General features: G+C 40.6%; 1 protein-coding gene across 2 annotated transcripts in view; it reads left to right on the forward strand.

The window, feature by feature from the left end:
- Positions 1-18,644, forward strand: part of LOC118383872 (SCY1-like protein 2) — a 65,412-nt gene that overhangs the window by 27,609 nt on the left and 19,159 nt on the right. For both annotated transcript variants that reach the window (XM_052492545.1, XM_052492546.1), the window contains exons 7-15: positions 186-302; positions 1,815-1,940; positions 2,182-2,358; positions 2,812-2,934; positions 3,555-3,668; positions 4,989-5,121; positions 5,916-6,034; positions 6,111-6,211; positions 7,225-7,297. In XM_052492545.1, the coding sequence (XP_052348505.1) occupies positions 186-302; positions 1,815-1,940; positions 2,182-2,358; positions 2,812-2,934; positions 3,555-3,668; positions 4,989-5,121; positions 5,916-6,034; positions 6,111-6,211; positions 7,225-7,297 (1,083 nt within the window). The remainder of the gene's footprint in view (positions 1-185; positions 303-1,814; positions 1,941-2,181; positions 2,359-2,811; positions 2,935-3,554; positions 3,669-4,988; positions 5,122-5,915; positions 6,035-6,110; positions 6,212-7,224; positions 7,298-18,644) is intronic.

Consider the following 18,644-nt stretch of genomic DNA (forward strand, 5'->3'; position numbering starts at 1 on the left):
ACAGCACCCAAGGACCTCATTCAGACAGCAGACCTTAGTCAGAATGCATCACGTCTTAGCATTTCGGGGAGAAAAGGACAGGGATATTAATGCCCAAGTGCACTGCAATACTTGTAATGCTTCATTGATTCCACACTTTATGAATTGGTAAATCTCTCTCTCGTCCCCCCCCCGTCTGTCCATAGCTCAGCAGACTGAGCCCCACCATGTTGAATAAGATTCCCGAGGAGGTGAGGGAGCACGTCAAGATGCTGCTGAATGTCACGCCCAACGTCCGGCCTGACGCTGACCAGATGACCAAGGTCAGGTCACCCCCCCGTGTCACCAACGATGACCTTGTGTCACTAATACAACAGGATACATTATACTTTTTACATATTAAAACCCGCTCACCAAGTTAGCTAACTGATAAATACTTAGAAATACCTTTTAGATTTTCTGATTAATTAATAAAGCTAAACCTGAATATGTGTCGTCGGTTGAATATGTGTCGTCGGTTGAATATGTGTCGTCGGTTGAATATGTGTCGTCGGTTGAATATGTGTCGTCGGTTGAATATGTGTCGTCGGTTGAATATGTGTCGTCGGTTGAATATGTGTCGTCGGTTGAATATGTGTCGTCGGTTGAATATGTGTCGTCGGTTGAATATGTGTCGTCGGTTGAATATGTGTCGTCGGTTGAATATGTGTCGTCGGTTGAATATGTGTCGTCGTTTGAATATGTGTCGTCGGTTGAATATGTGTCGTCGGTTGAATATGTGTCGTCGGTTGAATATGTGTCGTCGGTTGAATATGTGTCGTCGGTTGAATATGTGTCGTCGGTTGAATATGTGTCGTCGTTTGAATATGTGTCGTCGTTTGAATATGTGTCGTCGGTTGAATATGTGTCGTCGGTTGAATATGTGTCGTCGGTTGAATATGTGTCGTCTTTTGAATATGTGTCGTCGTTTGAATATGTGTCGTCGGTTGAATATGTGTCGTCGTTTGAATATGTGTCGTCGGTTGAATATGTGTCGTCGGTTGAATATGTGTCGTCTTTTGAATATGTGTCGTCGTTTGAATATGTGTCGTCGGTTGAATATGTGTCGTCGTTTGAATATGTGTCGTCGGTTGAATATGTGTCGTCGGTTGAATATGTGTCGTCGGTTGAATATGTGTCGTCGGTTGAATATGTGTCGTCGGTTGAATATGTGTCGTCGGTTGAATATGTGTCGTCGGTTGAATATGTGTCGTCGGTTGAATATGTGTCGTCGGTTGAATATGTGTCGTCGGTTGAATATGTGTCGTCGGTTGAATATGTGTCGTCGGTTGAATATGTGTCGTCGGTTGAATATGTGTCGTCGGTTGAATATGTGTCGTCGGTTGAATATGTGTCGGTTGAATATGTCGGTTGAATATGTGTCGTCGGTTGAATATGTGTCGTCGGTTGAATATGTGTCGTCGGTTGAATATGTGTCGTCGGTTGAATATGTGTCGTCGTTTGAATATGTGTCGTCGGTTGAATATGTGTCGTCGGTTGAATATGTGTCGTCGGTTGAATATGTGTCGTCGGTTGAATATGTGTCGTCGGTTGAATATGTGTCGTCGGTTGAATATGTGTCGTCGGTTGAATATGTGTCGTCGGTTGAATATGTGTCGTCGGTTGAATATGTGTCGTCGGTTGAATATGTGTCGTCGGTTGAAGGCCCGTTTCAAGATCGTCTTCCTAAAAAGTGATTTCAGAGAATTGAAGCAAGATGAAGTCATTGATCCTGCTTTATGCCATTACCACACAGTTGAGTGTAATAATCCCTTCTCTGTGTCTGGGTGCTTCAGATCCCCTTCTTTGATGACGTGGGGGCGGTGACGCTGGCCTACTTTGACTCCCTCTTCCAGAGGGACAACCTGCAGAAGTCCCAGTTCTACAAAAACCTGCCCAAGGTCTTGCCCAAGCTACCCAAGGTTAGTGTTCACTGTGTGTGTGTTGCTCTTACAGGTCATTTTAGTGTCCTAGTTGTACATTCCTCCAGTAGAATGCTTCATGCTCAGTGGACAGGTAGTTTGGAACGTGGTCTTCAATAATCCAGTCAAATTGGGATTGGTCATTTTGCAAATATGTGCTCAAAGGTGATTTAATCAAAATGATTCTGATTAAAGCCACTATTCCTAACCTCTGTGTCTTGTCTCTTCCTCTCCACCCCAGAGAGTGGTGGTGTATCGTATCCTCCCAGCCCTCACCTCAGAGTTTGTGAACCCAGACATGGTGCCGTTCGTCCTGCCCAACGTGCTGCTGATCGCAGAGGAGTGTACCAAGGACGAGTACGTCAGACTCATCCTGCCGGACCTCAGCCCTGTGTTCAAGCAGCAGGAGCCTGTCCAGGTACACACACACACACACACACACACACACACACACACACACACACACACACACACACACACACACACACACACAGGATGTAAAGGACACACACATACAGTGTATCCCCATAGCCAGTTTTTAGGACTACCTTCTATGTTTTCTTGATGTGTATTACAGGGATGGCATGGTTAGATAAGACTAGAGGATGCTATATGCTTTATCTGGTGACAGGGCTGTATATATCATACTGTTTCTCTCTCTTCTTCTTTCCACGCCTTCAGGCAAGCAATATGGTGAGTGGTCTTTGCTGAGCGTAGTTGCTAAGACTGTGTGTGTGACACTCTAATGCTTAAAAAAAGAGCTCACTTTATTCCTAGTTTCATTTCTGGTAGTTACCCATCTCTCTCTTTTTCTGTCGCTCTCCCATCATTAAGCCTGGATGAACTGCGTTTAACCCTCTGTGTCTCTCAGATCCTGCTGATCTTCCTGCAAAAGATGGACCTGCTGCTGACCAAGACCCCACCGGAGGACATTAAGAACAGCGTTCTGCCCATGGTCTACAGAGCCCTGGAGGCCCCCTCCATCCAGATACAGGTACCACGGACAGGCACATCATGGGTTTACAAAGGGTTTACTCCACCGGCAGAAAGAGAACTGCAATACTAATGAAATAAGGTTTAGGATTGAGGTTAAAGTTAGTTTGAGTGTGATTTAAGGTAAGTGTAAATTAGCATACTGTCGTCCGTTGCCATTACATTTCCTGCCCGTTAAAAATACACTGCCTTGATTTAATGCGTCATTTGTTGGCCAGGTACTGCACACTGTAAAAGACAGACATCTCTATTTACCTCTCCAAATGAGTCAGTGATGAAGTCAAGTGTAGGAAGAGAACTGCAGCGTTAACCTCTAAACACTAATTGTGGTACAAGTTGCCCCTAACCACAGCTCTAGAATCCCATTTCCTGTCCCCAAATCCTAAACTAACCATTGAGAGGATAAGAAAAACCTGACCCTGGACCAGCAGTTAGCAGCACATTCAACCAACTCTGTAAAGCTCACATGGGAACCTCCATAGAGATTCTATAATACGCCTGACCAAGACAGACAATATTTTGGCTTTGCTATGATCCCAATGTCCATTTCTAGGCTCTATGTGATTCTACGGAAACCCCTGCCATTAAGTCATCAGCCATATATTTGTGTGCCCCCCCCAGGAGCTGTGTTTGAACATAATCCCTACCTTCGCCAACCTGATTGAGTATCCCTCCATGAAGAACGCACTCATCCCCCGCATCAAGTCTGCCTGTCTACAGACCTCCTCACTTGCAGTCAGTCTCTCGCTTTCATTTGACTCTCTCTCTCTGTCTCTCTCTCTCTCTCTCTCTCTCTCTCTCTCTCTCTCTCTCACTACCTCTCTCTCTCTCTCTCTCTCTCTCTCTCACTACCTCTCTCTCTCTCTCTCTCTCTCTCTCACTACCTCTCTCTCTCTCTCTCACTACCTCTCTCTCTCTCTCTCTCACTACCTCTCTCTCTCTCTCACTACTCTCTCTCTCTCTCTCTCTCTCTCTCTCTCACTACCTCTCTCTCTCACTACCTCTCTCTCTCTGTCTCTCTCTCTCATCCTCTCTCTCACTACCTCTCTCTCTGTCTCTCTCTCTCATCCTCTCTCTCTCTCTCTCTCTCTCTCTCTCTCTCTCTCTCTCTCTCTCTCTCTCTCACTACCTCTCTCTCTCTCTGTCTCTCTCTCTCTCTCTCTCTCTCTCTCTCTCTCTCTCTCACTACCTCTCCCTCTGTCTCTCTCTCTCATCCTCTCTCTCACTACCTCTCTCTCTGTCTGTCTCTCTCACTACCTCTCCCTCTGTCTCTCTCTCTCATCCTCTCTCTGTCTCTCTGTCTCTCTGTCTCTCTGTCTCTCTGTCTCTCTCTCTGTCTCTCTCTCTCTCTCTCTCTCTGTCTCTCTCTCTGTCTCTCTCTCTCTCTCTCTCTCTCTCTCTCTCTCTCTCTCTCTCTCTGTCTCTGTCTCTGTCTCTGTCTCTCTCTCTGTCTCTCTCTCTGTCTCTCTCTCTGTCTCTCTCTCTGTCTCTCTCTCTGTCTCTCTCTCTGTGTCTCTCTCTTTGTCTCTCTCTCTGTCTCTCTCTCTCTCTGTGTCTCTCTCTGTCTCTCTCTCTGTCTCTCTCTCTGTCTCTCTCTCTGTCTCTCTCTGTCTCTCTCTGTCTCTCTCTGTCTCTCTCTGTCTCTCTCTCTCTGTCTCTCTCTCTGTCTCTCTGTCTCTCTGTCTCTCTCTCTGTCTCTCTGTCTCTCTGTCTCTCTCTCTGTCTCTCTGTCTCTCTCTCTGTCTCTCTCTCTCTCTCTCTGTCTCTGTCTCTGTCTCTCTCTCTCTCTCTCTCTCTGTCTCTCTCTCTCTCTCTCTCTCTGTCTCTGTCTCTCTCTCTCTCTCTCTCTCTCTGTCTCTCTGTCTCTCTGTCTCTCTGTCTCTCTGTCTCTCTGTCTCTCTGTCTCTCTCTCTCTCTCTGTCTCTCTCTCTGTCTCTCTCTCTCTCTGTGTGTGTGTTGATCAAATGCACATGGTTGTTTTTGACTGACCATTGATTGACAGGTGACAGAAATATTCTGATTGTGTGTGCGTATGTTTGACGTGTGTGTGTGTAGGTGAGGGTGAACTCCCTGGTGTGTCTGGGGAAGATTCTGGAGTACCTGGACAAATGGTACGTCATTGACGAGATCCTTCCCTTCCTGCAACAGATCCCCTCCAGAGAACCAGCCGTACTCATGGGGGTTCTAGGTAACGGAACATCTAGAACGTCTTAGAATCCAGATAATAGTCCTAGGGATCTCAACAGAAAATGATCAGTACTGTTAGAGTTCTAATCTTATTTTAGAATACGTTAGGATAAAATGAATCAACTCACCTAGGATGAAACGAGTCAATTCTCCTAGGATGAAACGGGTCAATTCTCCTAGGATGAAATGGGTCAATTCTCCTAGGATGAAATGAGTCAATTCTCCTAGGATGAAATGAGTCAATTCTCCTAGGATGAAATGAGTCAATTCTCCTAGGATGAAATGAGTCAATTCTCCTAGGATGAAATGAGTCAATTCTCCTAGGATGAAATGAGTCAATTCTCCTAGGATGAAATGAGTCAATTCTCCTAGGATGAAATGAGTCAATTCTCCTAGGATGAAATGAGTCAATTCTCCTAGGATGAAATGAGTCAATTCTCCTAGGATGAAATGAGTCAATTCTCCTAGGATGAAATGAGTCAATTCTCCTAGGATGAAACGAGTCAATTCTCCTCGGATGAAACGAGTCAATTCTCCTCGGATGAAACGAGTCAATTCTCCTCGGATGAAACGAGTCAATTCTCCTCGGATGAAACGAGTCAATTCTCCTCGGATGAAACGAGTCAATTCTCCTCGGATGAAATTAGTCAATTCTCCTCGGATGAAACGAGTCAATTCTCCTCGGATGAAATTACTAATTGAAATAGGGTAACACTTAGATCATGTTTTTATCGCTTTAACAGTATTGATTGTTGTGGTTCTGATTTATTGTGGAATGGTTGTTTCTTCCCATAGGGATCTACAAGTGTACCTTCTCCCATAAGAAACTGGGCATCCCCAAAGAGCATCTAGCCGCCAAGAGTCTGCCTCATCTAGTCTCGCTCAGTATAGACAACAACCTCAACCTCAACCAGGTAGGACACACACACACACACACACACACACACACACACACAGGTTGTATTCCCACCCTCTCTCTGTGTATTTCAGTTTAACTCCTTCATGGCTGTGATCAAAGACATGCTGACTCGTATGGAGGCAGAGCACAAGACCAAACTGGAGCAGCTACACAGCATGCAGGAACAACAGAGGTATCAGTCAAATCACTCCCTCCTGTCTTCCTCTGACGTTCTAATGTCAGGTGCACCAGTACAGTGAGATGTCTTTCTTGCAGCTCTAACCCCAACAATGCAGTAATCAATAACAATGTTTTACTAAAAATCAATGATGATGAATCCATAACAATGTTTTACTAAAAATAACAAGGTAGAACAAAAACACATGAGATATAAGAACAGCATGATAAAGTAAGTACGCATAATATATACAGGGTCAGTTCCAGTAGGGATACTGGACTGATGGAGCTAGATATGTATAGGAGTAAGGTTACTATATACAGGGTCAGTTCCAGTAGGGATACTGGATCGATAGAGGTAGATATGTATAGGGGTAAGGTTACTATATACAGGGTCAGTTCCAGTAGGGATACTGGACTGATAGAGGTAGATATGTATAGGGGTAAGGTTACTATATACAGGGTCAGTTCCAGTAGGGATACTGGACTGATAGAGGTAGATATGTATAGGGGTAAGGTTACTATATACAGGGTCAGTTCCAGTAGGGATACTGGACTGATAGAGGTAGATATGTATAGGGGTAAGGTTACTATATACAGGGTCAGTTCCAGTAGGAATACTGGACTGATAGATAGATATGTATAGGGGTAAGGTTACTATATGCAGGGTCAGTTCCAGTAGGGATACTGGACTGATAGAGGTAGATATGTATAGGTTTGTGTGTTGGAGTGTCTGTGTGCCTAGTGTGTAGAGCCCTGTGAGTGTGCATAGAGATGGTCAGACATTTGTATTTTATTCCCCATGCACACTCACAGGGCTCTACACACTATATAATGTTTTAGTAAATACAGAAAGAACAGAAGTCTATCTTCCTACTTGTAATTTTATTCGTCAACAATGACTCAGGAAAGATGTGATGCAAGTTAATGTTCAGAATCTGATTAGAAAGATGAGGGTTGAGTCGTATTTGATTGTGCGAGACAAATTCCCCTGAATGAAATAGTTTGAGCTATTCTGTCTGTCCCCAGGAGTATGAATATTAATACTAGTCAGACCAACCAATCGGAAGAGACGAAGCGCACCCCCAGCCCTGGCAACCAGGTGAGAGGTAATTTCCTTGACAACGAGGGGAGAGGCGATTGCCCGGATGAGGCAAATGCATGAAGGATTGATTTAATGAAGACTTGATGTATGTGATTTCATCCACTTATAAGGCCAAATGTATCATAAAGATGCATGTTGGCGTGGGTTAGTGTTATATCATAAAGATGCATGTTGGCGTGGGTTAGTGTTATATCATAAAGATGCATGTTGGCGTGGGTTAGTGTTATATCATAAAGATGCATGTTGGCGTGGGTTAGTGTTATATCATAAAGATGCATGTTGGCGTGGGTTAGTGTTATATCATAAAGATGCATGTTGGCGTGGGTTAGTGTTATATCATAAAGATGCATGTTGGCGTGGGTTAGTGTTATATCATAAAGATGCATGTTGGCGTGGGTTAGTGTTATATCATAAAGATGCTTGTTGGCGTGGGTTAGTGTTATATCATAAAGATGCATGTTGGCGTGGGTTAGTGTTATATCATAAAGATGTGGGTTAGTGTTATATCATAAAGATGCATGTTGGCGTGGGTTAGTGTTATATCATAAAGATGCTTGTTGGCGTGGGTTAGTGTTATATCATAAAGATGCATGTTGGCGTGGGTTAGTGTTATATCATAAAGATGCATGTTGGCGTGGGTTAGTGTTATATCATAAAGATGCTTGTTGGCGTGGGTTAGTGTTATATCATAAAGATGCTTGTTGGCGTGGGTTAGTGTTATATCATAAAGATGCATGTTGGCGTGGGTTAGTGTTATATCATAAAGATGCATGTTGGCGTGGGTTAGTGTTATATCATAAAGATGCATGTTGGCGTGGGTTAGTGTTATATCATAAAGATGCTTGTTGGCGTGGGTTAGTGTTATATCATAAAGACGCTTGTTGGCGTGGGTTAGTGTTAGTGTTATATCATAAAGATGCATGTTGGCGTGGGTTAGTGTTATATCATAAAGATGCATGTTGGCGTGGGTTAGTGTTATATCATAAAGATGCATGTTGGCGTGGGTTAGTGTTATATCATAAAGATGCATGTTGGCGTGGGTTAGTGTTATATCATAAAGATGCATGTTGGCGTGGGTTAGTGTTATATCATAAAGATGCATGTTGGCGTGGGTTAGTGTTATATCATAAAAAGATGCATGTTGGCGTGGGTTAGTGTTATATCATAAAGATGCATGTTGGCGTGGGTTAGTGTTATATCATAAAGATGCATGTTGGCGTGGGTTAGTGTTATATCATAAAGATGCATGTTGGCGTGGGTTAGTGTTATATCATAAAGATGCATGTTGGCGTGGGTTAGTGTTATATCATAAAGATGCATGTTGGCGTGGGTTAGTGTTATATCATAAAGATGCGTGGGTTAGTGTTATCTCATAAAGATGCATGTTGGCGTGGGTTAGTGTTATATCATAAAGATGCATGTTGGCGTGGGTTAGTGTTATATCATAAAGATGCATGTTGGCGTGGGTTAGTGTTATATCATAAAGATGCATGTTGGCGTGGGTTAGTTTTATATCATAAAGATGCATGTTGGCGTGGGTTAGTGTTATATCATAAAGATGCATGTTGGCGTGGGTTAGTGTTATATCATAAAGATGCATGTTGGCGTGGGTTAGTTTTATATCATAAAGATGCATGTTGGCGTGGGTTAGTGTTATATCATAAAGATGCATGTTGGCGTGGGTTAGTGTTATATCATAAAGATGCTTGTTGGCGTGGGTTAGTGTTATATCATAAAGATGTGGGTTAGTGTTATATCATAAAGATGTGGGTTAGTGTTATATCATAAAGATGTGGGTTAGTGTTATATCATAAAGATGTGGGTTAGTGTTATATCATAAAGATGCATGTTGGCGTGGGTTAGTGTTATATCATTAAGCTGCATGTTGGCGTGGGTTAGTGTTATATCATAAAGATGTATGTTGGCGTGGGTTAGTGTTATATCATAAAGATGCATGTTGGTGTGGGTTAGTGTTATATCATAAAGATGCATGTTGGTGTGGGTTAGTGTTATATCATAAAGATGCTTGTTGGTGTGGGTTAGTGTTATATCATAAAGATGCATGTTGGCGTGGGTTAGTGTTATATCATAAAGATGCATGTTGGCGTGGGTTAGTGTTATATCATAAAGATGCATGTTGGCGTGGGTTAGTGTTATATCATAAAGATGCATGTTGGCGTGGGTTAGTGTTATATCATAAAGATGCATGTTGGCGTGGGTTAGTGTTATATCATAAAGATGTGGGTTAGTGTTATATCATAAAGATGCATGTTGGCGTGGGTTAGTGTTATATCATAAAGATGCATGTTGGCGTGGGTTAGTGTTATATCATAAAGATGCTTGTTGGCGTGGGTTAGTGTTATATCATAAAGATGCTTGTTGGCGTGGGTTAGTGTTATATCATAAAGATGCTTGTTGGCGTGGGTTAGTGTTATATCATAAAGATGCATGTTGGCGTGGGTTAGTGTTATATCATAAAGATGCATGTTGGCGTGGGTTAGTGTTATATCATAAAGATGCATGTTGGCGTGGGTTAGTTTTATATCATAAAGATGCATGTTGGCGTGGGTTAGTGTTATATCATAAAGATGCATGTTGGCGTGGGTTAGTTTTATATCATAAAGATGCATGTTGGCGTGGGTTAGTGTTATATCATAAAGATGCATGTTGGCGTGGGTTAGTTTTCTATCATAAAGATGCATGTTGGCGTGGGTTAGTGTTATATCATAAAGATGCATGTTGGCGTGGGTTAGTGTTATATCATAAAGATGCATGTTGGCGTGGGTTAGTTTTATATCATAAAGATGCATGTTGGCGTGGGTTAGTGTTATATCATAAAGATGCATGTTGGCGTGGGTTAGTGTTATATCATAAAGATGCTTGTTGGCGTGGGTTAGTGTTATATCATAAAGATGTGGGTTAGTGTTATATCATAAAGATGTGGGTTAGTGTTATATCATAAAGATGTGGGTTAGTGTTATATCATAAAGATGTGGGTTTGTGTTATATCATAAAGATGCATGTTGGCGTGGGTTAGTGTTATATCATTAAGCTGCATGTTGGCGTGGGTTAGTGTTATATCATAAAGATGTATGTTGGCGTGGGTTAGTGTTATATCATAAAGATGCATGTTGGTGTGGGTTAGTGTTATATCATAAAGATGCATGTTGGTGTGGGTTAGTGTTATATCATAAAGATGCTTGTTGGTGTGGGTTAGTGTTATATCATAAAGATGCATGTTGGTGTGGGTTAGTGTTATATCATAAAGATGCATGTTGGCGTGGGTTAGTGTTATATCATAAAGATGCATGTTGGCGTGGGTTAGTGTTATATCATAAAGATGCATGTTGGCGTGGGTTAGTGTTATATCATAAAGATGTGGGTTAGTGTTATATCATAAAGATGCATGTTGGCGTGGGTTAGTGTTATATCATAAAGATGTGGGTTAGTGTTATATCATAAAGATGCATGTTGGCGTGGGTTAGTGTTATATCATAAAGATGCTTGTTGGCGTGGGTTAGTGTTATATCATAAAGATGCATGTTGGCGTGGGTTAGTGTTATATCATAAAGATGCTTGTTGGCGTGGGTTAGTGTTATATCATAAAGATGCTTGTTGGCGTGGGTTAGTGTTATATCATAAAGATGCATGTTGGCGTGGGTTAGTGTTATATCATAAAGATGCATGTTGGCGTGGGTTAGTGTTATATCATAAAGATGCTTGTTGGCGTGGGTTAGTGTTATATCATAAAGATGCTTGTTGGCGTGGGTTAGTGTTATATCATAAAGATGCATGTTGGCGTGGGTTAGTGTTATATCATAAAGATGCATGTTGGCGTGGGTTAGTGTTATATCATAAAGATGCATGTTGGCGTGGGTTAGTGTTATATCATAAAGATGCTTGTTTGCGTGGGTTAGTGTTATATCATAAAGATGTGGGTTAGTGTTATATCATAAAGATGTGGGTTAGTGTTATATCATAAAGATGTGGGTTAGTGTTATATCATAAAGATGCATGTTGGCGTGGGTTAGTGTTATATCATAAAGATGCTTGTTGGCGTGGGTTAGTGTTATATCATAAAGATGCATGTTGGCGTGGGTTAGTGTTATATCATAAAGATGCATGTTGGCGTGGGTTAGTGTTATATCATAAAGATGCATGTTGGCGTGGGTTAGTGTTATATCATAAAGATGCATGTTGGTGTGGGTTAGTGTTATATCATAAAGATGCTTGTTGGCGTGGGTTAGTGTTATATCATAAAGATGTGGGTTAGTGTTATATCATAAAGATGCATGTTGGCGTGGGTTAGTGTTATATCATAAAGATGTACGTTGGCGTGGGTTAGTGTTATATCATAAAGATGCATGTTGGTGTGGGTTAGTGTTATATCATAAAGATGCTTGTTGGCGTGGGTTAGTGTTATATCATAAAGATGCTTGTTGGCGTGGGTTAGTGTTATATCATAAAGATGCTTGTTGGCGTGGGTTAGTGTTATATCATAAAGATGCATGTTGGCGTGGGTTAGTGTTATATCATAAAGATGCATGTTGGCGTGGGTTAGTGTTATATCATAAAGATGCATGTTGGCGTGGGTTAGTGTTATATCATAAAGATGCATGTTGGCGTGGGTTAGTGTTATATCATAAAGATGCATGTTGGTGTGGGTTAGTGTTATATCATAAAGATGCTTGTTGGTGTGGGTTAGTGTTATATCATAAAGATGTGGGTTAGTGTTATATCATAAAGATGCATGTTGGCGTGGGTTAGTGTTATATCATAAAGATGCTTGTTGGCGTGGGTTAGTGTTATATCATAAAGATGCATGTTGGCGTGGGTTAGTGTTATATCATAAAGATGCATGTTGGCGTGGGTTAGTGTTATATCATAAAGATGCATGTTGGCGTGGGTTAGTGTTATATCATAAAGATGCTTGTTGGCGTGGGTTAGTGTTATATCATAAAGATGCATGTTGGCGTGGGTTAGTGTTATATCATAAAGATGCATGTTGGCGTGGGTTAGTGTTATATCATAAAGATGCATGTTGGCGTGGGTTAGTGTTATATCATAAAGATGCATGTTGGCGTGGGTTAGTGTTATCTCATAAAGATGCATGTTGGCGTGGGTTAGTGTTATATCATAAAGATGCTTGTTGGTGTGGGTTAGTGTTATATCATAAAGATGCATGTTGGCGTGGGTTAGTGTTATATCATAAGGATGGGGGTTAGTGTTATATCATAAAGATGCATGTTGGCGTGGGTTAGTGTTATATCATAAAGATGCTTGTTGGCGTGGGTTAGTGTTATATCATAGAGATGCATGTTGGCGTGGGTTAGTGTTATATCATAAAGATGCATGTTGGCGTGGGTTAGTGTTATATCATAAAGATGCATGTTGGCGTGGGTTAGTGTTATATCATAAAGATGCATGTTGGCGTGGGTTAGTGTTATATCATAAAGATGCATGTTGGCGTGGGTTAGTGTTATATCATAAAGATGCATGTTGGCGTGGGTTAGTGTTATATCATAAAGATGCTTGTTGGCGTGGGTTAGTGTTATATCATAAAGATGCATGTTGGCGTGGGTTAGTGTTATATCATAAAGATGCTTGTTGGCGTGGGTTAGTGTTATATCATAAAGATGCATGTTGGTGTGGGTTAGTGTTATATCATAAAGATGCATGTTGGCGTGGGTTAGTGTTATATCATAAAGATGCATGTTGGCGTGGTTTAGTGTTATATCATAAAGATGCTTGTTGGCGTGGGTTAGTGTTATATCATAAAGATGTGGGTTAGTGTTATATCATAAAGATGTGGGTTAGTGTTATATCATAAAGATGCATGTTGGCGTGGGTTAGTGTTATATCATAAAGATGCTTGTTGGCGTGGGTTAGTGTTATATCATAAAGATGCATGTTGGCGTGGGTTAGTGTTATATCATAAAGATGCATGTTGGTGTGGGTTAGTGTTATATCATAAAGATGCATGTTGGCGTGGGTTAGTGTTATATCATAAAGATGCATGTTGGCGTGGGTTAGTGTTATATCATAAAGATGCATGTTGGCGTGGGTTAGTGTTATATCATAAAGATGCATGTTGGCGTGGGTTAGTGTTATATCATAAAGATGCTTGTTGGCGTGGGTTAGTGTTATATCATAAAGATGCATGTTGGCGTGGGTTAGTGTTATATCATAAAGATGCATGTTGGCGTGGGTTAGTGTTATATCATAAAGATGCATGTTGGCGTGGGTTAGTGTTATATCATAAAGATGCTTGTTGGCGTGGGTTAGTGTTATATCATAAAGATGCATGTTGGTGTGGGTTAGTGTTATATCATAAAGATGCTTGTTGGCGTGGGTTAGTGTTATATCATAAAGATGCATGTTGGCGTGGGTTAGTGTTATCTCATAAAGATGCATGTTGGCGTGGGTTAGTGTTATATCATAAAGATGCTTGTTGGTGTGGGTTAGTGTTATATCATAAAGATGCATGTTGGCGTGGGTTAGTGTTATATCATAAAGATGTGGGTTAGTGTTATATCATAAAGATGCATGTTGGCGTGGGTTAGTGTTATATCATAAAGATGCTTGTTGGCGTGGGTTAGTGTTATCTCATAAAGATGCATGTTGGCGTGGGTTAGTGTTATATCATAAAGATGCTTGTTGGCGTGGGTTAGTGTTATATCATAAAGATGCATGTTGGCGTGGGTTAGTGTTATATCATAAAGATGCTTGTTGGCGTGGGTTAGTGTTATATCATAAAGATGCATGTTGGCGTGGGTTAGTGTTATATCATAAAGATGCATGTTGGCGTGGGTTAGTGTTATATCATAAAGATGTGGGTTAGTGTTATATCATAAAGATGTGGGTTAGTGTTATATCATAAAGATGCATGTTGGCGTGGGTTAGTGTTATATCATAAAGATGCATGTTGGCGTGGGTTAGTGTTATATCATAAAGATGCATGTTGGCGTGGGTTAGTGTTATATCATAAAGATGCATGTTGGTGTGGGTTAGTGTTATATCATAAAGATGCATGTTGGCGTGGGTTAGTGTTATATCATAAAGATGTGGGTTAGTGTTATATCATAAAGATGCATGTTGGCGTGGGTTAGTGTTATATCATAAAGATGCATGTTGGCGTGGGTTAGTGTTATATCATAAAGATGCATGTTGGCGTGGGTTAGTGTTATATCATAAAGATGCTTGTTGGCGTGGGTTAGTGTTATATCATAAAGATGCTTGTTGGCGTGGGTTAGTGTTATATCATAAAGATGCATGTTGGCGTGGGTTAGTGTTATATCATAAAGATGTGGGTTAGTGTTATATCATAAAGATGTGGGTTAGTGTTATATCATAAAGATGCATGTTGGCGTGGGTTAGTGTTATATCATAAAGATGCATGTTGGCGTGGGTTAGTGTTATATCATAAAGATGCATGTTGGCGTGGGTTAGTGTTATATCATAAAGATGCATGTTGGCGTGGGTTAGTGTTATATCATAAAGATGCTTGTTGGCGTGGGTTAGTGTTATATCATAAAGATGCATGTTGGCGTGGGTTAGTGTTATATCATAAAGATGCTTGTTGGCGTGGGTTAGTGTTATATCATAAAGATGCATGTTGGTGTGGGTTAGTGTTATATCATAAAGATGCATGTTGGCGTGGGTTAGTGTTATATCATAAAGATGCATGTTGGCGTGGGTTAGTGTTATATCATAAAGATGCATGTTGGCGTGGGTTACAGTGTTATATCATAAAGATGCTTGTTGGCGTGGGTTAGTGTTATATCATAAAGATGCATGTTGGCGTGGGTTAGTGTTATATCATAAAGATGCTTGTTGGCGTGGGTTAGTGTTATATCATAAAGATGCTTGTTGGCGTGGGTTAGTGTTATATCATAAAGATGCATGTTGGCGTGGGTTAGTGTTATATCATAAAGATGCATGTTGGCGTGGGTTAGTGTTATATCATAAAGATGCATGTTGGCGTGGGTTAGTGTTATATCATAAAGATGCGTGTTGGCGTGGGTTAGTGTTATATCATAAAGATGCATGTTGGCGTGGGTTAGTGTTATATCATAAAGATGTGGGTTAGTGTTATATCATAAAGATGCATGTTGGCGTGGGTTAGTGTTATATCATAAAGATGCATGTTGGCGTGGGTTAGTGTTATATCATAAAGATGTGGGTTAGTGTTATATCATAAAGATGCATGTTGGCGTGGGTTAGTGTTATATCATAAAGATGCATGTTGGCGTGGGTTAGTGTTATATCATAAAGATGCTTGTTGGCGTGGGTTAGTGTTATATCATAAAGATGCTTGTTGGCGTGGGTTAGTGTTATATCATAAAGATGCATGTTGGCGTGGGTTAGTGTTATATCATAAAGATGCATGTTGGCGTGGGTTAGTGTTATATCATAAAGATGCATGTTGGCGTGGGTTAGTGTTATATCATAAAGATGCTTGTTTGCGTGGGTTAGTGTTATATCATAAAGATGTGGGTTAGTGTTATATCATAAAGATGTGGGTTAGTGTTATATCATAAAGATGTGGGTTAGTGTTATATCATAAAGATGCATGTTGGCGTGGGTTAGTGTTATATCATAAAGATGCTTGTTGGCGTGGGTTAGTGTTATATCATAAAGATGCATGTTGGCGTGGGTTAGTGTTATATCATAAAGATGCATGTTGGCGTGGGTTAGTGTTATATCATAAAGATGCATGTTGGCGTGGGTTAGTGTTATATCATAAAGATGCATGTTGGTGTGGGTTAGTGTTATATCATAAAGATGCTTGTTGGCGTGGGTTAGTGTTATATCATAAAGATGTGGGTTAGTGTTATATCATAAAGATGCATGTTGGCGTGGGTTAGTGTTATATCATAAAGATGTACGTTGGCGTGGGTTAGTGTTATATCATAAAGATGCATGTTGGTGTGGGTTAGTGTTATATCATAAAGATGCTTGTTGGCGTGGGTTAGTGTTATATCATAAAGATGCTTGTTGGCGTGGGTTAGTGTTATATCATAAAGATGCTTGTTGGCGTGGGTTAGTGTTATATCATAAAGATGCATGTTGGCGTGGGTTAGTGTTATATCATAAAGATGCATGTTGGCGTGGGTTAGTGTTATATCATAAAGATGCATGTTGGCGTGGGTTAGTGTTATATCATAAAGATGCATGTTGGCGTGGGTTAGTGTTATATCATAAAGATGCATGTTGGTGTGGGTTAGTGTTATATCATAAAGATGCTTGTTGGCGTGGGTTAGTGTTATATCATAAAGATGTGGGTTAGTGTTATATCATAAAGATGCATGTTGGCGTGGGTTAGTGTTATATCATAAAGATGCTTGTTGGCGTGGGTTAGTGTTATATCATAAAGATGCATGTTGGCGTGGGTTAGTGTTATATCATAAAGATGCATGTTGGCGTGGGTTAGTGTTATATCATAAAGATGCATGTTGGCGTGGGTTAGTGTTATATCATAAAGATGCTTGTTGGCGTGGGTTAGTGTTATATCATAAAGATGCATGTTGGCGTGGGTTAGTGTTATATCATAAAGATGCATGTTGGCGTGGGTTAGTGTTATATCATAAAGATGCATGTTGGCGTGGGTTAGTGTTATATCATAAAGATGCATGTTGGCGTGGGTTAGTGTTATCTCATAAAGATGCATGTTGGCGTGGGTTAGTGTTATATCATAAAGATGCTTGTTGGTGTGGGTTAGTGTTATATCATAAAGATGCATGTTGGCGTGGGTTAGTGTTATATCATAAGGATGGGGGTTAGTGTTATATCATAAAGATGCATGTTGGCGTGGGTTAGTGTTATATCATAAAGATGCTTGTTGGCGTGGGTTAGTGTTATATCATAGAGATGCATGTTGGCGTGGGTTAGTGTTATATCATAAAGATGCATGTTGGCGTGGGTTAGTGTTATATCATAAAGATGCATGTTGGCGTGGGTTAGTGTTATATCATAAAGATGCATGTTGGCGTGGGTTAGTGTTATATCATAAAGATGCATGTTGGCGTGGGTTAGTGTTATATCATAAAGATGCATGTTGGCGTGGGTTAGTGTTATATCATAAAGATGCTTGTTGGCGTGGGTTAGTGTTATATCATAAAGATGCATGTTGGCGTGGGTTAGTGTTATATCATAAAGATGCTTGTTGGCGTGGGTTAGTGTTATATCATAAAGATGCATGTTGGTGTGGGTTAGTGTTATATCATAAAGATGCATGTTGGCGTGGGTTAGTGTTATATCATAAAGATGCATGTTGGCGTGGTTTAGTGTTATATCATAAAGATGCTTGTTGGCGTGGGTTAGTGTTATATCATAAAGATGTGGGTTAGTGTTATATCATAAAGATGTGTGTTAGTGTTATATCATAAAGATGCATGTTGGCGTGGGTTAGTGTTATATCATAAAGATGCTTGTTGGCGTGGGTTAGTGTTATATCATAAAGATGCATGTTGGCGTGGGTTAGTGTTATATCATAAAGATGCATGTTGGTGTGGGTTAGTGTTATATCATAAAGATGCATGTTGGCGTGGGTTAGTGTTATATCATAAAGATGCATGTTGGCGTGGGTTAGTGTTATATCATAAAGATGCATGTTGGCGTGGGTTAGTGTTATATCATAAAGATGCATGTTGGCGTGGGTTAGTGTTATATCATAAAGATGCTTGTTGGCGTGGGTTAGTGTTATATCATAAAGATGCATGTTGGCGTGGGTTAGTGTTATATCATAAAGATGCATGTTGGCGTGGGTTAGTGTTATATCATAAAGATGCATGTTGGCGTGGGTTAGTGTTATATCATAAAGATGCTTGTTGGCGTGGGTTAGTGTTATATCATAAAGATGCATGTTGGTGTGGGTTAGTGTTATATCATAAAGATGCTTGTTGGCGTGGGTTAGTGTTATATCATAAAGATGCATGTTGGCGTGGGTTAGTGTTATCTCATAAAGATGCATGTTGGCGTGGGTTAGTGTTATATCATAAAGATGCTTGTTGGTGTGGGTTAGTGTTATATCATAAAGATGCATGTTGGCGTGGGTTAGTGTTATATCATAAAGATGTGGGTTAGTGTTATATCATAAAGATGCATGTTGGCGTGGGTTAGTGTTATATCATAAAGATGCTTGTTGGCGTGGGTTAGTGTTATCTCATAAAGATGCATGTTGGCGTGGGTTAGTGTTATATCATAAAGATGCTTGTTGGCGTGGGTTAGTGTTATATCATAAAGATGCATGTTGGCGTGGGTTAGTGTTATATCATAAAGATGCTTGTTGGCGTGGGTTAGTGTTATATCATAAAGATGCATGTTGGCGTGGGTTAGTGTTATA

This window comes from Oncorhynchus keta, chromosome 33 (assembly GCF_023373465.1).
Source record: "Oncorhynchus keta strain PuntledgeMale-10-30-2019 chromosome 33, Oket_V2, whole genome shotgun sequence".
Lineage (NCBI taxonomy): Eukaryota > Metazoa > Chordata > Actinopteri > Salmoniformes > Salmonidae > Oncorhynchus > Oncorhynchus keta.